The sequence below is a fragment of the Vulpes vulpes genome, chromosome 15 (genome assembly GCF_048418805.1).
Source record: "Vulpes vulpes isolate BD-2025 chromosome 15, VulVul3, whole genome shotgun sequence".
Lineage (NCBI taxonomy): Eukaryota > Metazoa > Chordata > Mammalia > Carnivora > Canidae > Vulpes > Vulpes vulpes.
In genome coordinates this window covers 45709338-45736639 of record NC_132794.1, presented here as the reverse complement: position 1 = coordinate 45736639, position 27302 = coordinate 45709338, and the positions used below count along the sequence as shown (strand labels likewise).

The 27302-nt window shown below is 45.5% G+C and overlaps 1 protein-coding gene across 1 annotated transcript in view; it reads left to right on the top strand.

Annotated features, from left to right (window-relative positions):
* Positions 1-17116: 17116 nt before the first annotated feature.
* RASGRP1 (RAS guanyl releasing protein 1) overlaps positions 17117-27302 on the top strand; it is a 75848-nt gene continuing 65662 nt past the window's right edge. Inside the window, 2 exon segments of the mRNA XM_072738227.1 lie at positions 17117-17297; positions 21491-21675. Coding sequence (XP_072594328.1) covers positions 17263-17297; positions 21491-21675 — 220 coding nt within the window. The 5' untranslated portion in view covers positions 17117-17262.

Genomic DNA, 27302 nt, shown 5'->3' with positions numbered 1-27302 from the left:
CTGCTTCTGGCCTGTTGTGAATTGGCAGTCATCTAAGATGAACAAGTGTCTACCAACCACTTCTGGGGGTGGGGAGGAGTCTGGTGGAGACCCAGGGACAGTGATCTCAGCACAGTCTAGACTGCTGGCAGTTCAATCAAAGCACCTGATACCAGAGATGTCAGTGGAAAGGAATGCGAGGTCACCTTGCCCTGTGGTTTGCAAACTGTGTGTCTCAGAGACCTGAAGTTTCCTCAGAGCTCTGGCAGCCAAGGGGACCAGGAGGCAGAAACAGATGAGCCCGGCCCCACTCCACCACCACAGTGGGTCCTCCTCTGATTCATGTACTTCCCACTTTCTGCAAAAGTTTCTGCTGGCAGAGTCTATTGGCTGAAAAGAAAAGAAAAAAGCTTGAGAGCCACCAGTTTCATCTTACCTTCTCATTTTACAGATAAAGAAACTGTACTTCATACTTCAAAAACCTCAGAATGAATCCTATGCCCTTGAGATCCAGCAATTCCACTTCCAGGTAAGTTATCCTAAGGATGTAATTATGGATTTGTGAAAGCTTCAATACTGTTCATCATACTATGGTTTAAAATAGAAAATTGGGAACACCGGCAAGAAAGGAGGAGTTGAACAAATATTGGTACATCTCCAAATATGGAATATGGGGAAGTCCCATATATCATAGAAGGAAATTACTTATATGGAAAAAGTGTTGATGATGTATTACTAAGTGGAACATACATACACACATTCAGCCTCTAATATCTCCATTCGTGTCATAGGAAGACTTTCTGGGAGCCTCTGAATGGGACACCATTGTGCCTATGATCATCTACGGTTCACCTGTGGCATTCACCTGTCCCTTCTCTCGCTTACCAGCTTCTCTCTCATGCGTGACCTCTATCAATGCCACCAAAAGAATAAGCATGTCCGTACCACAGTGTCATATCCATGCTGCCCCCATGCTTCCATCCCCAGTGCATGGAAAGTCCGCTGGGTTCTTGACAAAACAGGTAACTCTGAGCCACATTTTCTCCTGATCCTAAAGCAGGCCTGCATGTGTCCAGAGGCATGTAGTCTTTTTAAATGGTTTCATCCATTTCTGGCCATGACTGCCTATCCAGCAGGTCTCAAGTCCAGCACTTCAGCCAGAACTAGAAGAGACTTCACCCAAACTTCCATTCTCCCCCTCTGCTTTTTCCTTTCTCTTTTCCCACAAAACAAAGAACTCTCACTATTCCTCGTATTATAACAATAAACATTTGCAGGTGCGTAAGTGCAAGCAAATAATAGAATGTATTTTTAAGGGTGGGAAGGTGTGATAGAATAGTGGCCTCCTCAATACGTCCATGACCTACTCCCTGGAACTTGTCAATCTGCTACCTTACATGGCAAAAGGGACTTTGCAGGTAGACATGAGAGATCATGGGTTAGGGAGATTATCCTGGTAGGCACTGTGTGGTCACAAAGTGCCTCAGAAAATGAGGCAAGAGGGACAAAGTCAGAAAAAGGTGATGTGGCAATGGAAGTAAGATCGGGGTGCTGAGCTCTGATGATGGAGGAAGTGACCACAAGCCAAGGAGTGCTAGTAGCTTCTAGAAGCTGAAAAAGTCGAGGAAATGGATTCTCCCCTGGAGCCTCCAGAAGGAATGTGTCAACACATGATTTTAGCCCATGAGACTCAACTCAGGCCTATGACCTGCTCAATGGTGAGGTTATAAAATTGTGTTATTTTAATCACGAAATTTGGAGTCACTGTTACGGCAGCAATAGAAAATGAATAGCGGAGCTTCAGGGATATGGCTGTCATTCCAGGAACAACCAAACTATCCTACGTGGTCAGGGCAGAGTAAGACAATTTTTTTCCTTATCTATATTTCATATCTTTACTAAAACGAACACACATAACTTTTTAAATAAAAAATGAAAAGTTGCTGTCTTCAACAAGGGATGTCTGATGAAACATCATTTGACAGTCTTGGAATGGAGCTGGCCCCGGGGTCAGGTGTCGGCCACAGAAGCAGGGGAAGAATCAAGGGGAGATCCTGCATACAGTCTGGACCATTTCAAACCCCCTTTGATTTACCCAGGGCAACAATGTCCAGGAACTCTTGAGAGATGGCTGACATATCACTTCAGAGCACCTGGCTTCCCTCAGAATGAACTGGGAGGATGAATTTAGAAGTGAGCAGGTGCAGGAGGGAAAAAAACTGAGAAAAAAAAATCCACTATAGGGAAAAAAAAGAAAAATTAAAATATTACATGAAAGTGAATTCTCAGACACTTCACGAATCTGTATGAAGGAGGCAGGCAGCGCAAAGGTCAATCTGCTGGCTCTGCTGAGCAAACACATGGCATTGAGGGACGTTTGCAGTACCTTGCTTCTGCAGATTCTATGGAGTTCCTCCCATCAGGACATCCCATTCAGGCCATCCCAAAGAATAGCCCTTCCTGCAGATTTGTCCTAGTCCTTTTCTTTCCCACCAAAATATATCTCTCATATTCTTTTATAAAAAAAAGATTTTATTTATTTATTTATTTATTTATTTATTTATTTATTTATTTAAATGAGAGAGAGAGAACAGAGAGGGAGAGGGAGAAGCAGACTTCCTGCTGAGCAGGGAACCTGATGCAGGACTCGATCCCAGGACTCGGGGATCATGACCTGAGCCAAAAGCAGATGCTTAATCCATTGAGCCACCCAGGCACCCCTATCTGTCATATTCTGAAGACAGCTGTCGAACATTTAAGTTGAACATCATAGGGCAGGAGGGAACGAGGTACATTCTAGAACTGGCTCTGCCCAATAGAAATGTGATGCAAACCATATATGTCATTTTAATCTGCTGGTGTTCATATTTAAGAAATAAATATATGAAAATACTTTTTATAATATATTTTATTTAACTCAGGATAGCCAAAATAATCAAAATTAAGTCATACTAATGAGATATTTTACAGTCCGTATTTTATGCTAAATTTTCAGAATTTGATGCATGTTTTGCACTTAAAGTACATCTTCAGGGCACCTGACTGGTTCAGTCAGTACAGCATGCAACTCTTGATCTCAGGGTTGTGAGTTCTAGCCTCACATCGGGTATAGAGATTACATGAAAAAAATTGTTTAAATAAAGTACATCTCAATTTGGCCTAGCCACATTTCAAGTGCTTAATAGCTACATCTGGCTCATAGCTACTGTACTGTATGTAAATACAGTTCTAGATTTAAAAAAATTAAAGAGCATACTAACTAAAGTCTGTGAGTGATTCTAGTCTGCATCTTGGTTCTAGAAAGAAGAGCTATAAAAGCATTCTTAGGGTAATTGAGTACATTTGAACAGGAACTGCACAACTGGGGGACAAGGGGACTATAGACTAGTTATTATTATAGAGTTATTGTTGCTATAAATGAAAATTATGGGTATGTGGGAGAGTGTCCTTAGACTTAGGGAATTTTGGCTGATGTGTTTGGGGGTAAAGTATCATGATGTTTACAAAGTAATTTTTATTTTTCATTTATTTATTTTTAAACATGTTATTTTTTTGAGAAAGAGAGAGAAAGCATGAACAGGAGATGGGGTAGAGGGAGAGGGAGAAGCAGAATCCCCTCTAAGCAGGGAGCTCAATACAGGGCTCAATTATTTTTTAAAAGCAAGCAAGCAAACACAGCAAACTATTAATAGTTATAAAGACTATGCAGAAAGTAGATGGATGTTCCATGTACTATTCTTTCAACTTCTATGTCTGAAATTCATAATAAATCATGGGGAAAACAGAGACATACACATCTGCCCTAGACTGCCTTCTAAATAGGGACAATTTATCTGTCGAAGGCCATTAATCTGCTGAACTAATGGTTGCTAAAAGATTTCTTAGTACCCTAAGAATATTTTATGAGGGAAGCAGCATGATTAGTAGTAAAAACACTAAATGTGAAGACAAAAGATCAAGATTCCAGTTCTAGGTTTGCTCTAACTTGAATAGTCCTACTTGGAAACACTTCAATTCATACACATTGCCATATGTATCTGGCTCTCTCTATAGGAATTCCAGGCTTTGGAGCCAGTGAGTGAGGAAGCTACCTTTGTTTGGAAGAACGACGATGATATCATTTTGTTATGTGTCCACTTGGATTATAACGCTGGCATCCTGGAAAGAAAACAATTCTCCAAAGCTTCTGTCCCCCGGCACGTGCTCCTGAGCTATGGCAACAAAGCCTTTGCCCTGCCCAGGCGGCGTAGCATTGCTCCACCAGCAGGAGATGGATGGGTGGGCTGGGTTAGCTGAGCCAGTGGCTTTGAAACTACGAAAGGCCATATAATATCTGGAAGTAGAAATACCCAAATAATGTGGGAAGGGGTCATCCCTGTGGACAAAGAACACGAGACATCCACAAATGTAGTCTGTTTTGGAATAGTATCCATTCATGCTCAGAACACCATAGTCAGTGAAAGCAGGTATGTGGTGTCCATGTCTATTATTTTAAATCAACCTCAGGGGAATTAGACAATTTGTCAGCATGAGAGAAAGAAGAAAAAATAATAAGAAAGATTCTACTAACTAGAACAAAAGCTCCTGGAGGAGTTTGTCCGTGTTCTCCCTAAAATTTAGTTGTTGGATTGAGTTTTTTTCCTCATTGCCAGAGTCAGGAATATAATACTGGCCTCTTATTCTAAGTCACAAACCTCAAAACACATTTTATTAGCCCCAACTATGAAAACGCAAGAAAAACTATCTCAGAAATTCTATTCTGATGGGTCCCATTTTTTATTCTGCTAGAGCTCTTAATAATTCTGATGAAGTTACATGGGCCTCGATCCTCCCTCTCTGTTTTTTTTTTTTTTTTTTTCTTTATGCTGCAAAGTCTCTCTTAACTTCCAGATTCCGAGGTTATTTCTTTCCTCTTTTCTGTGGGTAATTTCAGTTGCCCTTGCTCCCTTCCCTGGGTCTGCTTCCTTAAACCCCTTCAGTACTGAACATCTATCATCACAGTACACACACCTGCATGGGTGCACACCCTCAGAAACACAAAAACACATGAATCTGACAGACTCATGCATTTGAGGACCACACTCAAATCCCAGAGGTTGAGATTGCCCTTGGAAATTATGTTTCAATCAATCCCTCCAAACCTTACAACATTACAACATCTGGTTAAACTTCTCAAGTTTGGACCAATTGTTATGAAGAAGGCCAATGTCATATTAAAAAAAAAAAAAGTCTCATGTATAAAAAGTCTTTAGGGATACGGAGTTTTGTGTAATTTTTATTTTTTAACTCCACAGGACATATATTAATTGAATATTCTTCTAGAATGGTGCTCTGTCTACTTTGTTCAACTTCTCCATAATTAGTAGCCACAGCCTTTAAAAAGTGTTTGGATCTTCAAAGAGTTTTCTTCTTAGCAGTTGAGCTTTTTGCTCCTACAATCATATTCTTAGGCTTAATAAACAGTTTCTCCATGTGAATGTTTTTTAAAATAGTAAGTTCATCGCACACCCCTGGAATTACTAATCTCTAAAAGGATTGAGTCTGGATTAATGATGTTTTACCGTACCATTATCTAACTGAAGAGCATGGAGTGCAGTCAAGATTAAGTGAGATAGAAGTTATCACAGATGCTACTCACTACAGCACTGCTGGGAAGACCAGGATTTCAGGAATGACCTGTCTAGTGTGCAAAGCAAAGAAACAAAGAACCGAATTAACAACCTAACACTATTCACTTAAAAGCTGAAGAAAACTCTACAAAACTCAAAGTCTGATGGCCCCCGACCTCTTTGGAAACTAGTTTAAGGGTGTCCTGGCTGGTGCAGCTCCAGAGAAAGAAAATGGAGAAGAGTATACCTTGAGGCCATCTAGTCCCCTTCAGAAATTCATCATATTTCTGATCAATCTTCTTAGGGATCTTTTTCTCAGCAAAACAAGCTATGAAATTCCACGATTTTTGACATTTATGTTCATAGTAAAAATGAACGTATGCTTTTTATGCATGCATTTTTAGCTTATACATACAAGTCCCTATTAAAAAACAAAAATGACATATTCAAGGTCAATACTAACATTGCTCTTAGGCATTGAGCTGAGTCTTTGCTTCCCTAAACTACAAGCACATGTGTAACACAGAGCAAGAGCTACAGCTGGGATGGTTTCCCTGGATATAGACAATCTTGGTATGCCACTTTTCTTTTTTATTACATGGAGTTCTGCCTTTTTAAATGAATCAAACAACTCAGCAGAGGAGGAGCATATAAAAATAAAATTGCGTACTGTGGATCAATTATGAAGGCTCACCAGACTTTTCAAATAATACCTGATAGAAACCAGGAAACAGAAATGAGATGAAAAGGCAAAGACCAATGCTTTACCACCTGTGACTTAGTCTTTTCAAGAAAGACTCCATGCTGTTTTGGTCAAGAGGCCAAGTTAGGCTTTAAAGACATGATGCAATTCTCAGGTTGTTAATGACTAACCTGCAGCCCAGGACAAGTCACTCACTTATCTCTGTGCCTTGGGACTCTTGTGAGTTTAAGACACAAAAATGAAAAGTCTTCTATGAATTAAGTGACACCACCCATCTACTGAAATCCCAGGAAAAAAATCAGGAAGTTTTGGGATTCCTGGCCTTTCAGCCCTGAAAGTCTACAACTGCTCTGTGTTAGTATCCAGTCAGGAAGACTGAGTTTAGCAGGTTTCCAGGAGACCCCCACCACCACCCTTAATCTCTCCCAGCAAAGCAGTCCGTCTTAAATGTCCATAGGGCCCATGGAGGTCTCAGAGTGCTGGGCTGTCCAGCCATGCCAAGAACAGGGTTCATCTCCTAATGTCAACATTACAATTGGTAAGACCCTTCTGAGTCCCCCAGATCAACACTGGCTGAGATCTGAGTTAAACCTCCTTAAGAAACAACTAGACTGTGCTCGCTTCGGCAGCACATATACTAAGAAATAACTAGACTTCAACAGCTTTCAAAAGGGGTTTTTTAAAAAATGGGAAGAAGGAACCTGGGTAAGTAACTAGCAACCATTTCCCTGAGTTCTATTCTGTTTTGGAATGATCCTGCTTTGTTTGATATGTACCTGTAACTACAGCCATGGCCCTCGCGAAGCACAGGATAAGAAAACGTGCAGAGGGGATCCCTGGGTGGTGCAGCGGTTTGGCGCCTGCCTTTGGCCCAGGGCACGATCCTGGAGACCCGGGATCGAATCCCACGTCGGGCTCCCGGTGCATGGAGCCTGCTTCTCCCTCTGCCTGTGTCTCTGCCTCTCTCTATCTCTCTGTGACTATCATAAATAAATAAAAATTAAAAAAAAATATTAAAAAAAAAAAAAGAAAACGTGCAGAGAAGACAGGTGAAACGTCTGCAAAGCAATGAGCCCTTCCTATCTGTAAGTGGTGGCTGGCCTGCCAATCTGCATGCACTTGGATTCCAGCTAGCATGGTGCCCACGCTTGCTCCCTGCAAAATGAGCAGCCTTGCTACAGTGAAGGATGAGACCCTAAATACCGGGGACCAAAAGATTGTCTGAAACAATCTTTTGAAAGATTGTTTCGAAATCTTCTTTTGACGATTGTTTTAGACAATCTTTTGAAAGCCTAATTTTCTTTAGCTCTGGCCTTTTTCATGTCACTTAACAAAGATTTACCATTCAGGTACAGCTGCATCTGCCAAATGCAGTGGGCCTTGACTCCATGGGTCAGAAGGCATCTCTGACTCTCAGAAGCCTGTTGCAGGTTTGGGATATATGACCTTAGTAAAGTTGTGGCATAAAAAATATGAAGACTATTGCAGTCTCAGGCAGCTCAACTCCCTGTCTCCAAGGGACAAGGGCAAGAATACAAATATGAGCAGAAGAAAAAACTTTGCCCCAGAGGATGAAGTAGCATGGACATGGTTAAGCAATTTTTTAGGAACATGGACCTATCATTACTCTTTGTAGCAAAAGCTAGAAAGTAGGTGAGCCATCCTACTGGCTGAATCTCCATATAGATGTATGTCTAGCCCTTGTCTGTGTTATAAGTATCCTGGGTAGTTGATCGTCTGACTCTACCTTCATGTACCCCAGGGTTTTAAGAGCCGATTTGCACCCTTGCAATCCCCTTCATGTACCCCAGGATTTTTAAGAGCTGGATTTGCACCCTTGCAGCTGGCAGAGATGCCAGGCATCATATCAAGTAGAACATAACATAAAAAGTGGTCCTCAAATGTCCTGGAAGAGTAAAAGGAAAAGCAAGGCACTAATGGAAAAGGCATTTTGTGTATCACCTGTGGGTCTTCCAGAGAAGCTGGGGACCAGGAAGAAAAGCAGAAGGCTGAATCAGGAACTTTCTAGCATGGGATATGCTCTGAGTTGAGAGCAAGGCAAGAGATGGACACTTTTTCTTTAGAACCAGGTCTGGACCAGAAGCTATAAGTGGGCTGGGTATGACAACAAGGTAGGAAGATACCGAGAGCACTGGATTTCTGGGATGTTCCAGGAAAGGATGGTCCAGGCTGGACTGAACAAAATAATCCAAAAACCCAGAAAAGTAAAAAATCAGTCTTCACTCCTAATTTATCAGGTTAAAAACAAATATCTATATTTGTATTGACACCTCAGGGGGATATTCACACTGGTTGAGAGAGATTTTAATGTTAGAATGCAATTCCATTAATAGCTCAGTCAGGAGAACTTAAAAAAAAAAAGTGTGACAACAGCTAAAACTCTTTTCACATCAATAAACAAACAAATCAAACCCCTGCGGTTGCAGCAAGAAAGCCCTAAGGAATTAATGCTTTAATCACTTGATCTAATAATCCTCCACTTCTTAAAGATAAAATTGAAGCCCTTAGAAAAAAAAAAAAAGGAATCATGGAAAAGAGACCATAGCGGGAATCATGTTTTAGCCCAATCTATTCAGGAACCATTCACATGTATAGACACACACACACACTCAGGAGGTGCCTGTCACGTAAGAACTGATATATAAAGGTAACCAATATAGTAGTAGCACATTGACAAGGTTAGACTTTCCTTTTTCAAATATCTTAGACTGAAACCTTGGGTTAGGGCCTGAAGAAGGCCTAAATCAGAGGCTTTCCCTCCCCACATCAATGGCCAACTCTTTTTAGGGACAATTCTAGCTTGGGCTGGGTCAGGGAGCAGCTGTAACTAGATCAAAATTCTGATCCCTGTGATGCTCTGGTTTATAACTTCTGGTTGATAAGACAGCTGAAAGGTAGTGCTTCCCTGAGGCCATCAACAATATAGGTAATGCTGATTACTTATTTAGAATTTCATAATGAGTCATAGACAACAAACTCCACTCTTTGGGGGTGCAAAATCTAATATAATGTGAGTGGGCAGTATAGCAAATGATGATAAGCTCCAGAATCACATTGTTTTGTAACCCAGATTCACCTTTCACTAGCAGTGTGTCCTTGGGTAAATCACCTGACCTTTCTGAGCCTTAAATCCCCAGTAAAGGATTTACTTTAAAGTAGGGACAACAAAGATAAATCATAAAGGTTTATTTGGTGGGCATGAAATAAAATAATGTATATTTATTTCTTGGTAGAGTGGTTGACATGTAGGAAGTACTCACCAGGTTGGTTCATATAATCATCGTTAGGAATTGAGGGTAAACTGAAAATATGGAGGAAAAAGTAAAAAGCATTCTATTTGATCATATAGGATCTAGCTCAGCATAGCTTCACATGTAAGTTGGCCCTTTTTGGTCTGCTGGTTTATTTCTGCTGCCTACTAGTTGTGCCCAGTGGTGGAGTCCCACCTTCTGCGGTAGCTCAGGGGCTATCAGGCCCTTCCTGGCTGGGCTTCAGGTACAACAGCCTCGAGTTCAAGTCTGACACGGAAGCAAGAGGTTCTTACATTCTGGTTTAGGACAATGATTCCTTTGTCCCTAAGCTAGTTGGTCAGTAAGTACTACTGTTTTGGTCCTTCTGGATCCTCTGGCCTTGAGTGAGCCTTAGAGCCCCTCATTTTACCTCTCCATCCCAGGCTAGCCTTCACTTCCCATCCCATTTCTCACTTTACTGCTCTCCAGGTAATCTTTCCTGTACTTTCCTACTGCGTGTCCAAAAGGGACAAACGGAGCTCCTCCTAAAGCTCGCTTTGTCCCTTATTTTACACCGACATTTTTCAACAGCCAGAAGCCACTAAAGCTCCTGTAGCGAAGAAAGAGCACTTGGTCCTTCATGAAGGAGCCCGCATAACTCCCAGGGCCAACTAACACAGGAAGTGCTGTGCCCAGAGCCCACAGCACGTAAGCCCATGAAAATGTTTTAATTTCATTTCTTTCAAAATCAAAAGGAAAAAAATGATAAGAATGATATCATAAAATGATAAAATGATAAGTACATAATAATAAATCCAGCCCCGGCTATATTCATCTTTATGCTAATGTAATCATAAAATACATTTTAAAAATATATTTGTATGGAGGAAGGAGCCCACAAATATCAAAATATGACCCCTAATCTGGGGAAGGCCTGAGGCAAACTCACCCACCTTCCATCCCCACCTCCAACTCAACCCATTACCTCCCCTCTGGCTGGTATAGGACAAAAGTTGCAATGACTCGGATTTTTAAGAGGGCTTGCTAAACAACTGCCAACACTGATTATATATGACTTGTCTATTTCCATCATAAGTCTAACCTAGATTCCTCACCCTACCCCCCCCATACAAACTTATGACGGCAAAGCAATAACACCAGAGCGAGATCACACCTACCAGGGTTAAATTAAGACCCAGCATGTGGTAACCTTTCTCAGAGGGCAAAGCCTCACTTCTGGGACGCTTGAAAAATCACACATAAGTGAGCACTGCCTGGATTTATCACAACATATGGCAGTGCTTTTCATTGATTAATTTAAAATCAATTAAGCTGAACACCCAGTCGACTATCTCATTTGACAGTGTGGCCTCTACCCCTACTTATGAAGCCGTAAGGGAGACTTGTCCAGCTGCACACTTTGTTAGAGTTCAAAGTATCCTCAGTTTGATGCAAGGTACAGGAAAAAGAAGAAAAAAAAAAGCAATACGAGACAAAAAAGACAGTTTTTTTTCTTTAAAGTAAATTTTGGCTATCATTTCAACGGATGCTGAGGAATTACCTTGACCAAAATGTTTGTGTTAGCGGCCAATGAGACATGGAGACAGATCAGTCCCATCAATACTTGCCGCAAATTTAAGCTTTGAGCTTTGTTTTTTAATCAGTGCATTTCTAATTGTCAGGATGCTCTCCTGGGTGTGACTTTGTTATTCATGCAACGCACATACTCTGCACTCAGGGAACACAGCTACCCACAAGGTTAAAGATACACCCTTCTTAGTGGGGCTGCCAGAGACTCTCCTCCCACTTCCAAAACCAGAGGAACCCAGAAGACAGAGTCTTCTGGCTCAGTTTATACTTTCCTAAGGCTGCTCTCTGCCCAGAGGAGCTTTACTCCCTACTCCCACAACAAAGAATCAGACTGAATAAAAAGATCCTTCCCATGTGGGGTGGGGAAGCCTGGGCCTTGGCACAGAGCCATGGGAAGGGGTGTTAGAGCCCCACCTACTACTGGTAAGTTGTGTGTGAAATAAGTTACATTAGTATTACTTAAATATGAGTAAAGGATGACTTCTTTTAAAGGGAAAAAAATTTTTCTTCTAGATTCCTAAATCTGTGTCTGCAGATAATCCCAGTTGGAGAAGCATTCACCCGGACTAATTTAGAATGATTTTCTCCACTGCTCACATGCAAGTGCATCTATGAATATTTAGGAGTCTTCACTTCAATACTATACTTATTACAGTACTTTTTTGAGTGCATATTAAACAGTTTTTGTACTCAGAAAACCACATCCTTTGACTGCTCCAGGCCACTTGAATCTTTCTATGAACGTTTTTTTTTTTTTTTCCCAGCTTTGCCCCATGTGTCTTTGTACACGTTAAATTATTAAGTTGCATTATTGCTGGTATGGTGCTGGGTGTACAGTAGGAGTTTTAAAAATAGTGGCTACATTACAAAACTAGTTTTAGCATTTAGGTTATTGCCATTCTGTTTGCAATGCCAGCCATTTGAAAAGGGGCCCAGTGTTGGATTTTAATGAACTCTGGGTCCTTCAACAGTTCATGTCAAGCACCCAAAGGCAGACTTGAGGAGTACTGTTAATTGAATCACACTGAAAGTGGAGGGGATTTAAGGAGCTCATAGGGAACTCTTCAAGGTGTGAAGCCTCTCAGATTCTGCCAAGGTAATAAGATTAAGTCAGACTTGAAAACCTGATTTAAGCACTGGCGGAGGTGGGGAGAGTCAGAGTAGGCTCCTGAGTGTTGTAGTTCAGCAAAGCACTAGTTGTTCCTCCTCCTCACTTCCACATCTTCCTTTTCTCTGAAAGACTCTCCCTCTCCATCCCTCCTCCCCCCTCCCCACCCTTCCTTCCTTCCCCCTTGTTCCCTCCCCCTTCCTCCCCATCTCTTCTGTTTGCTCACTATTCAGCTTACCTTTTGCATATTAACCTAGACCTCACTTCCTCTGAGAAGTTGGCTCCCCGTCAATCAAGAGCTTCTGTGTGATCCCTTAGCCCTTACTAGGTTCTCAAAGCATTCACTCTGCGTGCCCTCACCTTGGCACAGAGTCATCACTCAAAACAGTATGTCCTCAGTGGTTACTATATGCCAGGCATAGACCATGTCACATCATCCTTCGCAAAATTCCAGGAGGTAGGCCCTGTTTGTACCCATTTTTACAGACATGAAAACTGAGCCTTAGAAAAGTAAACTTGCTCAGGATTACATTGCCAGGGAGCATGAGGGCTGAAATGCAAAACCAGTGGAACTCCAGAGTTATACTCCCAAATACCATGCCATTCTGCTTCCCAAATACTTGTAAAAAACACTGTTCGATTTTTTTTTCATAAGCTTGAACAGATCAGATTCACTGGCAACTCACCATTGTTGGTCCCAGTCTCGTGTTTGAAAGCCATGCAGCATGGTCAGAATCTGAAAGTAAGGTCTCTGCCAGAATGATCCAAAATGGGATTTATTTATTGAGTAGGTGCTTGCACATAATACAAAAATAAAAGCTATAAAAGGAGAAATGATGAAAATTAAGATTCCCATCCCCCATACTCAGAGCCAGCCAGTTAGTTCCCTTTTCCAGAGGTAACTATCAAAATCTGTTGTTATCATGACAAGTGGGCTTAAAGCTGTATTTTGTAAACTACAATCCCATCCCAGTAATGGATAAATTTAGTGGGTCCTGACCAGAATCCATTTTTTAATGTCATTAAAAATATGTATATTTGAAAGGATGATGTTTCACGCAGCTTGTGTTTTGGTTTTACATATAGTGTTAGTGTACATCTGAGTCACAGTGTAAAATCTTATTTTACACTTCTCATCATGAGGTAACGTCCAAAGCACTTTGAAAGCCCCCGACCTGGTAGACCTAGAAGTTGGAAATTATAAAGGCCACTTCCATAGAAAACCTTCCATAGTTACTTCTCATGAGTCACTCTGGAACTCAGCAACCTGAATGACCCCATTAAAACGGAAGCCCAGTCCCATTCCTCCTCTATTCAAAGCCCTTCAGGGACACCCAACTGAAGAGAGTAAAAGCCATGAGACAACATGTATTTCTATTTGTTTGCTCTGTCAGTGGCCTAAAAAAATCCACAATCAAAAATACAGGCTGTGTGATATAAACAAATATGACTCTGTGGGCGAGGGGCTCTGGGAAGGGATTTCCCAGAGATGGGCAGCATCCTTCAAAGCAGCTGAAATTAAGAGTGGATACTCACAAATAGGGTCTGTTTTGGGGATGAGCTATACTAAGGATATTCACAAAATCTCCCTTGGAGAATTCTGGGGGGGGTAGCACAAGGAGCCCGAATACTGTCCAGGACAGCAGGCGCATAGACAGAGCCCCCCCCCCCCCCCATGCTGCTGCGTCCAGGAGAAGATGCCAGGGAGAAAGAAACTAGCAGGAGTCCCACCACAAGCCCCAACTTACAGGCATGGAGGAGCAAAAGGAGCTGCTTTTTGTGTGGGCAATTCCTCCAGCCTTGGTCCAAGGTGAGCAGCAGCAGGAATTTACAGTGTTCGGCGTCCTGTTGTATGGGACAGCCAGTAGCAGCATAATGAGGCCAGTTCTCCGTGTCTCAGAAACAGCATCAGCACTCAGCAGGAGAGCCAAGCATGGATCCCCATTGGCTCCTTCCTTTCCCTCTCCATCTCTCATCACTCTCCTCTGGAGCCCTGCACTCCTAAGTGTGGCAGCTGTCTCTTCACAGGTCCACATGGGAGCCTCAGCTGGGACACTTCATGGTGTCCCCGTCAGAATACGGGTAAGCCAACTCTGAAGTGGCAGCTCCTGGAAATAAATCAAGAGTGTAAAATCGTGGTGTTTTTGTTCACTTGTTGACTTGATTACGGTCTGTTAGATACGTAAGCTCCTGCGAATAAAGATCTTGTTTGTCTTGATTTCTACCAGATTCTCGAGGTCAAGAACAGCACCTGACACCAAGCAGGCAACCAGTGAGTATCTTAAATGGATGAATAAACGTTAGGCAACAGAGTAGAAGCTGAGGTAGCCAATCGGTTCTCCAAGTACACCCAGGCAGATTGTGAAAGGTGGGTTCATAACCCTCTGCACCTGGGAGGTAGCCCCGCACGTGCCCTTTTAGGGTGACTTGCCAGTTTGACATGCTTTTGGTAAAACGGTGCCTTTGTGTGTTTACCAGGTGAAAAGAGATGGTAGGCGGAAGGAAGTACACAAGCAAAAGCACCCAGGCTTGCAAGGGCACAGGGCACGGCAATTACTAAGGGTGCCAAGGTGCAACCTAAGAGGTCAGGTGCCTGGGAGGGCATGGCCAGAGGCTAGGCTAAACAGATGAGCTCCAGCTGTGAAGAGGCACAACGTTAGCAAGTTTGCACTTTATTCTGAAGGCAACTGGGGAGTCCTTGGCAGTTTGGAAGCAGAGAGATGATAGGATCAGGTAACTGAAAGCGATACGAAAGAAAGAAGGATCAGAGAAGAGGAGGTTGTATAATTGGGGAAGCTAATTATGAGCCTATTACACAAGCCCAGATTCAGAGGTAATGACGGAGAGGAAGCCCTCTGGGACAATTAAAGGAGGTGACCAGTTGGAAGTGTAGCTGTGAATGTAGCTATCAGGGTTGGATATTCAGACTGAGAGGCATATGGGTCCTGCTGAAGTCATGGAAGAAAAATAAAAACACCTAATTTGAATAATGTATCATTTAGAAAATCTGACGAAAGCACGTGTTTTTAGTTTCAGAGGCTTTACAGATACCCACCAAGAAGCCAAGTAAAAAGTCCATGGACATCAGTGAAGAATATCTGATTGAGAAACGGAAGAATGACAGAGTCCCAAGGAATGACCTCACCCAAAGAGTGGGCAGTGAAAGACAATGGTCCCCAACCCTTCTCATCTGCTTGAGAGACACTGACTATTGCCCATGAGACAGGGAGGAGAAGCAGAAGAGAGAACAAGAGAAAAGGAGAAGTTTGTTCTTGAGGTCAGAGGTGCCTCAGACGACCTCAGGAAGACTAACCACATGGCAGCAGATGAAGAAGATAGAGCTAACTTGTAATTTTTTTAGATGCTTGGAAAAGACAAAGTGCTTAAGTAGGAATAGCTAGAAAGCCTCATCAAAGACCTCAGGGTGGGCCCAGACATAGGGTTAGGTGCAAGCAGAATGCAGCACGCTCAGGAAGCCAGAGACAAAGACGCTTTTCAGGCAACAGTAGGACTGTTTCTTTAGAAAAACTCAACAAGGCTCATTTACTGAATGAGTAACTAATAATTTCTAGACTTATATACATAATGGACTCAGATGTGTGCGACTGCCTGCATGTGTGTTGACTGTGTGTATACGCCAAATAGCCCCTCTGTCTAGACATGTAGTTGATATGAACACATACTTTCACATAATTTTGCATTAACATAAAGGTATGTTTATCCATTTAACACATATACATATATAGTCTAGAAGAGCATTATAATTTAATATTCATTAAATATCCACATGCTCCTTCTACATAATATGGCTGTGACCAGGACTTGGTTCTATTGCCCAATGTTCATGAGGATCCTCTGGAAACATTTCTTAGTGGTCTTACTATCAGGAAGAGTCGATACTCTCTTGAAAAACTGTGTGCTGTTTGCTTTGCATGTGACAGAAATGGAATCTTCTACAAAGCTCCCTTTTGAACGGGACTGCTAGAAACCTGGGAGGCAAATCATGGTCCCACTTGTAGCCAAGTGTATTGGACTCGATGGGGTGCATTTAAAAAGAAACGACTCTGGGGTCCCTGGGTGGTGCAGCGGTTTAGGGCCTGCCTTTTTGGCCCAGGGCGCGATCCTGGAGACCCGGGATCGAGTCCCACGTGGGGCCCCCGTGCATGGAGCCTGCTTCTCCCTCTGCCTGTATCATAAATAAATAAAAATCAAAACAAAACAAAACAAAAAAAAAAGAAATGACTTCCACTTCTGGCTGCATGTTACATGCCTTGTTTTTCACTTTTTCTTCCGCACGCTTGTCGTCGTGGGTCGTGTACCTCTGTAGGTCACCTTGAGCTGCTCTTTCTAGCAGATGGCACAGACACGTGGAAGCATTTGACAGAAACGGAATCACGGGTCCAGCAGCAGCAGCCCGGCGGGGAAGGGGCGCATGGTTGCGGCCTCAAGGGCTGTGACCACGGCCATGGGGGAGCTGCCGGGACAGCAGCGGCGGCCGCGAGGGCGGCAGAGCCCAGGCCGGGCACGGCCCTCCCCGCAGTTCCCCAGCTGAGTGCCGGGGCATGTCCTCCCCTAGACCGTCAGGTTCGCTCATCTCGCAGACTTGGGGGGTGGCACGGGGGGACGTGCCGCAGGCGCCCAGCGCGGTCTGTCCCGGCGGCGCGCGGCTGTGCCCGGGGCCCGCGCAGGGACGCGCACGGATGCGGGGTCCCCCCCGGCGAGCCTCGCGCTCGGACCGGGCCCGGGGGGCGGGGCGGGGCGATGCCCAGGGGCGGGGCCCGGGGCGGGGCGAGGCCCAGGGGGCGGGGCGGGGGCGGGGCCCGGGAGCACCGGCGCGTGCCAGGCGGCGGGTGCGGCGGGAGCGCGCGGGCCGGGGAGGCGCTCGCGGAAGCTGCCTGCGGGTGCGCCGCGGCGGGCTGCGCGGCTCGGAGCGCGGCGGGGGCGGCCGGGGGCGGCGATGTGATGCGCCGCGCCCCGCCGAGCCCGGCCCGCCGCGCCAGGTGAGGGCGAGCGGCCGCGGCCATGGGCACCCTGGGCAAGGCGCGAGAGGCCCCGCGGTGAGTAGTGGGTGCAGGGGCCCGGCCCGGGCGGCGCCGGCTGCCTCCCGGGGTGGGGAGCGGGGCGGGCGGCGCGGGGCACGGGACGTCGCGGAGCCGGGGCCAGGCCGGGGCTCGGGTCAGGTCCGGGGGACGGGAGTCCCGGAGCCGCGCGGGCCGCCCCTCCCCGTCCCCCTCCCCGTCCCCGCCCCCGTCCCCCTCCCCGTCCCCCTCCCCGTCCCCCTCCCCGTCCCCCTCCCCGTCCCTCTCCCCCTGCCTGGCTGCCGGGCGCCCGGGGCTCCCGCTCGCGGACTTCCCGCCGGGTCCGCACCTGCGACGGGCGCGGGGCCCGGGCGGCGCCACCTGGCGGCGTCTCCCGGCCCTGCGGGTCCCGGGCAGGGCCCGGAAGGGCCGGCGGCCGCGCTCGGGGCGAGCCCGCGGAGGTCCCCAAACTTAGAGCTGTCGGGGTGCAGGCTGCAGCCCCTCGCGCCCCACTGCGACCCCAGAGCGCTGTCCCAGGGGAGCCTTGAGGATGAAGGGAGGGGCTGGCGCAGGGTGTCCCGGCAGGAGAGACGCCCCGGGGGGTCCGCTGCTCGCCGCCCCCCTGGAGCCGGGAGGGCCTGGCCCCGCTCCGTCCTCGCGGGCTGGATGCGACTGCGCCGTGCCCAGCCCCGCACACAGGCCCGGGAGAGGCGGGAAGCCGTACCCTGCCGTGCTTTCCGGAGCTGAGGGCGCCTGGCACCTGCTGCACCCCCTCCCCGGGCTCTGGGCCCCCGGGGCGGCCCCTCGCCTGCAGGTGCGTTGAGGGGTGGGCGCGGGCAGGTGTCACCGCGCGCGCCGTGGGCTGTGGAGGGCACAGGGCTGCAGAGGCTCCTCGCCGGAAGCCACCTAGAGCCACCTTGCACCGCACAGAAAGGCGGGGAAGTCTGTTCTCGTCCTCCCTTTCCCCCCCTCACTGGCCTTCGCTGGATTTTACAAAAGGTCCGACCTGAAAGTGTGCGCGCCCCCCAGGGGGGCACCTGCGCCGGGACAGGATTTGGCCCGAGGCCGTGGAGTTTGCACAGCCGCGGCCTGGGCTGCTCGCAGTCTCAGAAAACACCTTCAAGTTCATCTGTTTCTCTCGGGCTTTATTTATTTGTTGTTTGGTTTTCTAAATTTACTACAGCCCTTTAAAGATATGCCTTTGGATGCTTGGACTACCCTTTCTAGACCTGCCCATCGTGAAACCTGTTATGCGTCCTTGCCTACAGCCGTCCTTGCCTACAGCCGTTTCAGCAGAAAGAAGCCAGAGTAGTTTGAAGCTTTGTCAGGAAGCAGCCAGTCTAGAGACTACCCGCCAGAAGAGCAGAGTTTCCTAGTTACGGGCACAGATAACCCCACTTTCCCCAGACCTCTCAGATCGCAGTTTGGTTTTTAGTAGGTTCTCTATGGTGTCTCCAGCCCAGAGCCTCCATCCTCCAAGATCACTTTGCTCACCTTCGCTCCAGGCTCCTGTCTGCTGGAATCTGCCCCGCTCCCTCTGAGTTCTGGTAAAAAGCATCTACCTCTCAGAATCACCTTGGGGAACCAAAGTGGTTTTCCCCTACTGCTGACATTAGGAAACATGACTAGAATTCGAGCCAGGGCAGTTTTTCAGAGTCCTCAGCGGTCGGTCGATGCCACCAACTGAGAGAGAAAATAGAATTTTCCCTGGACCCAGCAGTTGAGAGATCGAGGTTAACACCTCCCAGCCCCGGGGGGGGGGGGGGGGGGGGGGGGGGGGGGGGGGGGGGGGGGAGCCCTTTGTGGAGACATAGCATCCAATTGCAGTTGCCAGAGAAGTCAATGTGGAAGGCCTCAGAGAAAAAGACTTCTCCCAGGAAGGACTTCACTTTCCTCTTTCCCAGCTTTGCCTTGGGTGGAGGTCTTCACGGTGAATGGGAAGAAACCAAGGCAGAAGGCTGACTGCTCCCGCTGGCCACCCAGTACCAGCCTTAGAGAGTTGTCAGTACTTGGCAGGGAGGGAGGGAGCCTGGATGGGGAGCAAGGACTTTTACCAGCTTCCACCAGCCTGGGCACCCGTGGCCAGCAGCATTGCCTTGCTGAAAAGCCTGGATCTCCACATGTATATGTGAAAGTGGACAGTGACCGTGGAGAGTCTGCCCAGGTCTGGGGACACTTCGAGGGGCCTGCAGGAGGAAGATGTCTATTAACTAAAGTCAGAGAGGCACCAGGTACAAATCCCAGATCTAGCACACGTGAGTCGAACAACCTCGGCTCTGTCACTTAGCTTTTAGATTCAGTTTCAACTTCATGAAATGGAGATAACATCTTCCTGGGCTATCAGCTTCAAAAACCATTTAAATCCCCGTACAGTGCTTGCCATATCCTAGCTACTCAAGGCATTAATGCTCATTATTTTCTCTTGTTTTGAGATACTGATCTGATCCTGGGGTTATCACAGGGCCTAGATAAAAATCAATAATGGTCAGAGACTTGATCAGGTCCTCTAACACCGACTCAATCTTTCAGAAGTCATTTCCTTGGTTAATAGATTCTCAGCAGCCAGCTGTTGATGCCGTTTCCTTGGGCCCACCTGAGGTCAAAAGCAGAGTCCAGTGGCCACTGCCAGACAGCATGGTGGTGGAGCTAGTGTGAAACAGAGCTCAAAGGGCAAGTTCTTCCTTCTACCAGTCTGGCTGTGTACTGACAGTAGCCCAGAGTTCAGTACACTGTCCTTTAGCTGGTTTCCCAAAATCCATGTGTGCCCCAGCTTTTTATTTTAAGTGTTCCAGCTCCTTCTGGAGGAGACTGTATCTTACTGGAGCGGCTTCTCCCAACACTCCACCTGGAACTGGTTCTCTCCTCTAAGAACATCACACTCCTTATGCTTGACACCCACAGGACACGAGATTTATAGAGTTGTCTTTTCACGGTCTAGGTCTGATTCTCCAACTAGTTTTTTGAATTAAGGAACTTCTGGTTCACCTTTACGTAACAACAGCAACAATTAACATAATGAGTATGTCTTACAGTTTGCAGAGTGCCCTCACGTAGACTCTTTCACTGTGGTCCCCTTCCCCTCTGGCCTATCACAAGGTCTTGCTTATAGAATAAGCCCTGATTAATTGATGCCATTATGTGTTTATCAGAATACTGTAGCTAAAGGTATGGATCAGAGGTAGATATATATATTTTTTTTGTCTCCTCTTTGGTAGTAAACTATGAAATAACCAAAGCACAAAATTAGTTATATGTTCAAAGAAGTTACCAGCAACAATACTCATCACTATTAAACCTGAAAAGATTAAAGACGTGTATGTGTATCTACGTGTGTGTTTAAATGGGAAGGAAAGCAAAATGCTTAGTTAACTTTCATATTTCAAGTTGCAAACAACTTGACCTGAAACGATGAGATCGCGACCAAAGATGAAGCTAAGTGACAGTGGGTGAAGGTGCCCTACTGAACTCCTAAGCCATTTCCAGATCCAGACTTGTTCTTTTACATTCAGTTCTGGAATCTCCCATTAGCTCCGGTTTTGTTTTTGTTTTGTTTTTATCAGTAAGGACATAGTAGAATCATATTTAGTGGTGAAAAATGACTCAATGATGGCCTGTGTTAACAATGAAAAATAGAATCTTAAATCCAAGATTTGGGAGAAAGGCAGGATTAGCTTCAAATCTAAGCCCCACTCCCATAAATCCTCTCCCCTGCACACGGGTCCTTAGTCCTTGACTTCTCCTACACAGCCCAGAGGTGTTTCTGAGGCAACCGGACCTTCTGCAGCATCTCTGATATTGCTCAAGATGAACAAATTTAGCTGAACATGAGACCGATTTAAACAACCCTTCAGAACCAAGTCAGTGGACTCCCAGCTAAAATAAATTATTGCTAGGAGCTAAGGACCGCCAAGATGGTCCTGCCTTCTGCCTCTCCCCTTCAGGAGCTGGGGCCAGCAGGCCAAGGCAATTCCAACCCCAGGACGAAGAAGAGCCCTTGTTTCATCCCTGAAATTTCACCTTGATATTTGCTTGGGAGGTATCTCTTTAACAGCCAACCAGTCCGTTTGGTGCATTAGCCAAGTGGGAGGGGTATGTCTTCTATCAGCCCAACTCTCAGGATTAATTCGTTTTATCTCTACTCCTTTCCTGTCCAATCTCCTTTCAGAGCTTGGAGCTGCCAGTTTGTCCACTGGCTGCTCAGCTCACACTCACTGCCGCGTCTTTTTCCCCAGGAAACCTTCTCATGGCTGCAGAGCTGCCACTAAAGCAAGACTAGAGGTGAAGCCAGCCAGCAGCCCCCTCCACTCCCATCCCAGCCTGGCCCAGATCACCCAGTTCCGAATGATGGTGTCTCTGGGACATTTAGCCAAAGGAGCCAGCCTGGACGATCTCATCGACAGCTGCATTCAGTCTTTTGGTGAGTTGGCTAGCTGCCCACATGCATAAAAATCTCTATATTACTTTGTTCTTCCCCTAAAAAGTTGCTTTGTAGACTAGCAACCTAGATTGTATTTGGGCTTTAAAAATATCTTTTGAGCCTTTGAAATGTTAGAGACAGCGTGCAGTGCCTATGGCACATGACTGTGTGGGTGTAATAGGTCGTGATGAGAGGTGTGATTTCAAGTGAGAAAAGTTACTGAGGAGAGTTTGCATTTCCATTTTTCTTAGGATGAAGGTTTTTCTCATGATGAAAAATCTCATAAAATGCTATCGTGCATCTGGTGCTTGGACATTTTTCTGCCCTTGTGTTCTTAGGGCACACAAAGACTCAGTTACAGGAGCAAACACTGTTATCGAACAGAAATTTGAAAGCCTTTGGGTCATGTGGACAATAAAGTTTCATAATTCTCCTTATGATTGGAGAGTAGTTGTGATGGACTAGGGAAGGACAGGGTAAAGCCAGACCGTCTGTGACCATCTATTCCTTGCCTCAAGTGTCCCTTAAGTCTCTTCCCCCATGTATGAGGTCCTCACTTTATACAAACAGTTCTGATACCAAACATTAGTACATTTTGACCATTAGTCAGAGCCTTAAAGATGTTTATTGGGGATGCCCAGCTTTGTCTTTTTTATTGTGACCTTGTCAAAAGTCACCAATCCATGATAGTAGAACTTTCAGAATTATCCTACTAAAGCCTAGAAAAGTGAAATTTTCCTAGTATCCATCTTTTGAACTTTCTAGAAGATTTTGGGTTAAAACCATTTCAGATTTTACTCCTCTATCTTGCCTCCTGTATCCTCAAAACTAGAAAGACTTCCTGCTTCTGTGCTTGTATTGCTCTCTGAATCTAAAACTAACTTTTCTCAGATGGATTAAAAAATGTTTAGGCAATAATCTCCATTAAAATCTTTGAAGGGAAAAAAAAAAGGATATTGGTTAATAAGTATTGTGATTGAAGGTCAGGGATCTGGGGAATTGGCAGACAGACACACAGTGACAGTGAATTATCTAGAATGCTGCACTCCGTCATCACCGTACTCGGCATGAAGGATGCACAGCTTAGCGTAGCTCACAGGCAGTTACCTGTAAATATGCCCAATTTGTTTTAAATTTTATAAGCACTGGATATTTCTTTTGGATTATTCGTGAAATAGTGATTGAAAACTACTAAATATTGGCTCCCCATAAAAAAAAAAAGGGAATGATTAAAATTGATGGAAACTTCGTAGATCTCCAGCATCACTCTTCCCCCTCTGTGCCCTGCTTTGAGTCCCTCTGTTTCCCACCATGAAGCACAGGTGTACATGTGGCTCAGCTCAGAAGGGCATCCTCAGCCCAGGCCCTCGCGGAGCCTTCTGGGGAGTATAGGGGAGGCTTGACCAGATCCCAGGCAGCACAGAATGTAGACCTGTTAGAATTCAGAACTAGGGATAATTGGCGGGATGTGTTTACTGCAAATCTTATTTGTAAACTTAGGAAAGATTTGACATTTTAGTCTAGTCTAGTACACTTTAGTACAATATTGAATAGTTTTGGTGATTTCCACGTCGGCTTAAAGCACGGGTTCTCAAATGTTAGTGCAGGATCACATGGAGGTGTTTTGTTTTGTTTACTAGACTGCTGGGCCCTGCCCCTACCTAGAGTTTCTGCTCTGGGGTTCTGGGGTGACGCCCAAGAATTGATATTTTTAACAAGTTCCCAAGTAATACTGATGCAGCTGATCCAAGAACCCACTTTGAGAATCACCACTTTATTGTTGTAGACTTTTTTTCTTTTGTTTTTAACTGGGAAAAGAGGGAATCTTTTTGTTATTAGTGGGTTAACTTCAATTTTTTTTTCAAATTTTAATTAAATTTCTATTTACACTCTAATCTTTCAGTTAAGAATGACTTTGGGAGCAGAGTGAGTGGTTTTCTTTTTTTCTTTTTTTTTTTTTTATGATAGTCACACACACAGAGAGAGAGAGAGAGGCAGAGACACAGGCAGAGGGAGAAGCAGGCTCCATGCACCGGGAGCCCGACGTGGGACTTGATCCCGGGTCTCTAGGATCGCGCCCTGGTGCCAAAGGCAGGCGCTAAACCAACGCGCCACCCAGGGATCCCGGGTTTCTATTTTTTAAATAGTTTTAGGAAATACACAGGCAAAGAAGTGAACCAGAGGTCAGGAGACTGATGGGTATATATGGCCATGAGCAGCCGTTGTTCATCGTGCACTCTACCTTCGACTCACTCCCAACTTGCATAAACTGCAGAGCTCCTCACATGGTTTTGGGAATCAAACCTACAGGTCTTTCACAGGGCACTGTGACTGTTTCAGGAATAAGGATTTTTAAAAAAAGATTTTATGTGTTTATTCGTGAGAGACACACAGAGAGGCAGAGACACAGGCAGAGAAAGAAGCAGGCTCCATGCAGGGAGCCCGATGCAGGACTCGATCCCAGGACCTGGGGATCATGACCTGAGCCAAAGGCAGACGCTCCTCCACTGAGCCACCCAGTTGCCCCGGAATAAGGATTTGTATTCTTTCTCCCTTTTCCCGTTGAGAAAACAGGGACAAAGAAGTGTTATTTATCACAGTTTCTTCCTCTTAGCCAATCCAGCAAAGGCCGTTTTCCTAACCTCCCAAAAACCATGACATCTGCCTTAGAAATTAATACCTGACCACTTCGGAAGTCCTTCCCAAAAAAAAACCAGGCCTGATCTATCCCCTTCAACCAGTCAGTCCTACAAGGGCAAAAGATACATTGTTTTCTGGAATATGTTGAACTGAAAAAAAGTACCTTAAATTCCAAAAGCTATAAAAATCCCAGTGAGTCCAATAGTCTTTTTTTCCACTCTGAGGAAGCAGTGATTGAGTGCCTCATTGCATCTGACACAGGCTGGGCAGGACACAAGGGAAAAACAGGGGTGGGAGAGACCCTGTTTCTTTATTAGAGCTTCAAATAACCTGAGAGATGCACTGTTCAGGAAAAAATAGCTACACAACGGGGCAGAAATTTATATGAAAAAGGTGAAAAGAGGGGAGGGGCACCTGGGTGGCTCAGTGGTTGAGCATCTACCTTTGGCTCAGGGTGTGATCCCCAGGTCTTGGGATCAAGTCCCGCATCAGGCTCTCTGTGAGGAGCCTGCTTCTTCCTCTGCCTGTGTCTCTGCCTCTCTCTGTGTATGTCTCTCATGAATAAATAAATAAAATCTTTAAAAAAAAAGTGAAAAAAGAGTGCCATGTGTGTGGGGGGGGCAGAGAGGGCACAGTGGTTTTGACTGCTGGGCTGTGGTGGCCTTGGGGAGGTGGGGGGGAGTAGAGCTTGAACCACTCAGGTGAGCGGAGCAGGGGGAGGGATCACTAGCAGCCCTTGACAAAGAACAATCCATGGCAAAATGCCTGCTTGTGCTTCGGCAGGTCTCCTCCGAAAATAGTACAGTGTGAGCCTCATGTTTCTCTTGAACCTCATCTTACTGGTTATTTTCTCAGGTTTGTACCAAAAAGTTTTGCTGTACAATCAAGCAATCTAGCTTCGCTTTTTGTTGATGAGTTCAGATGCCTTCTCATTTTACTAATACCTGTGAAAAGAGAGGGAAATAGTCCAGAAATGTGGGAAAACCACTTTGTTTTTTGGTAGTTTTGCTCTTGAGACTCTGTCTTCAGCACTTCCCAAACAACTTGGAGAGAGAGAAAAAATAAAAAATGCACAACCCATTTTGAACAGAAAGGCTAATTCATTAATTTGGACTGCCTTCTCAACTTGACCTTCATGCAGGTGCTTTGAGGGGGTTCAAATTAGCTAGAACTGTGCTGTCCGATATGGTAGCCATTAGCTTCATGTCACTATTTACATGTACATTTCAGTTAACTAAAATTAAAAGTAAAATGTAGGTCCTCGCCTCATTTCCTAGTAAGCCTCACCAGCCATATTTCAGGTGCTCAATAGCCACAAGTGATAGCCACTGCTGGACAGAGCAAATGGACAATATTTCCATCATGGCAGAAAGTCTGCTGGACAATGGTGGATGGGGTAGGTGGTTGACTTGAAGGGGAAAAGCAACAGAGAGACCTCCTAGGACCTGTAGGGTTTACATTTTTCTAGCATCGCTAGGTAATATTCTGAATACTGTCAAAGGCATCATGGACATTTGGGTTTAGCATCTTTACTGAGGCCTCTCTGGCATTATTAACCGTTCATTGCCACCCACACTGTCCTCAGAGGAAGGACTTACTGAAGTTCTTTGAAGGACGAGTGACCAGCAAGTACAAACTAAGGGTGCTCTTGAAGGCCTCCAGCGAGCCTCCCATTGTCACAGACAAGGTTCCAAAACTGTTATGAGAAACTCAGAGCCTTGAGTCATAGTTCACTGCTTCAGCCATGAAACAATCCACTCCCACCTTCTGGTTAATCAGAGGTCGTGCTTTACATTCTCAGCATATTATTGCTCGTTAATCTACCCCTCAGCTGAGCATAGCGAAGCAAATCATCACAACCTGGTACATTTATGTCAAACATATGTGAATCACACCATCTGTTCCAGGGGTAGAAGAGACCTATGAGATCATCTGGTTTTTAATGTTTTCACTTTTTAAGAGGGCTGCCAGCCTGGGGGCCTAAACAGAAGGCTTCACATGTCCAAATTCACAAAACTCTTCCCTTGTTCCCTTCCAAATGCAAAACAGCTTTCAACAGCATCATAAAGAAAACTGCAAACGTGTTCCAGACAGGGACCCTCAGCCAGGAGCCCTCCTGCTCCCAGGTGGGCTGTAGGAGGATATTCAGTGTCTTCGTCATACTTGTCAGTGCGAAGGGAAAGCAGCTTCGCTAACATCCTCTATTTATTGAGGGTTGTTTATTCTTTCTTGGGGTTCCATATGTATTGATTTTCTTTTAAACTCAAAACAACTCTGAAATTGGCAGGTCAGGTGATATTGTCTCCATTGGACAAATGAGAAAATAAATTGGGCCTCTGAGAACTGAGGCCGTTTTCCTCCTGCCCCCAGTCTAGAGAGAGAACACGCTGCTCATGTGCTTTTTTTCCTCTGTCCCCAACAACCACTTGCAACCTGAGCCGGGGTGCACTCAGAGCCCTCTCCTAGGAAGATCTCCCTTTATGCAGGGAACACGACACAAGCCTAAACCCTGTGCCCACATTCTGCAGGCAGGGTCTCCCCCAGATTAGAAATTAAACTCCATTCAATTTGAGAAATATTCATTGGACCCCACGTATATCTGTCTGCCTGAAATTCTATCTTGAACAAAGTGCTAATTAAAATTGCCATAGGCATTGTACAGATGCCATATACAGAGACCTCCCAAACTAACAGGTATATTTTCTGCTCCATGGAGCATTTAGGTGTTAAAAGTATTTTATAGACCTCACCTTTCTAAGGGCAAAACACTACATCTACTTTTTAAAATTGGAGCCAGAGGGCAAACACATACTTGTTGGGACTGCACATAGTTCCCTCCGTGCAGAGGGAAGGCTGTGGTTCCTCACCACTTTACAACTTGTAGTCTGTGAACTAAAGTGAGGGGCCCAGAGGCAACCAGAATGCAAGACCAGGAGCCAAGGGTCATGATACCGAAGTGTGCTCAGACCCAAGAATGGGCAGCTCCG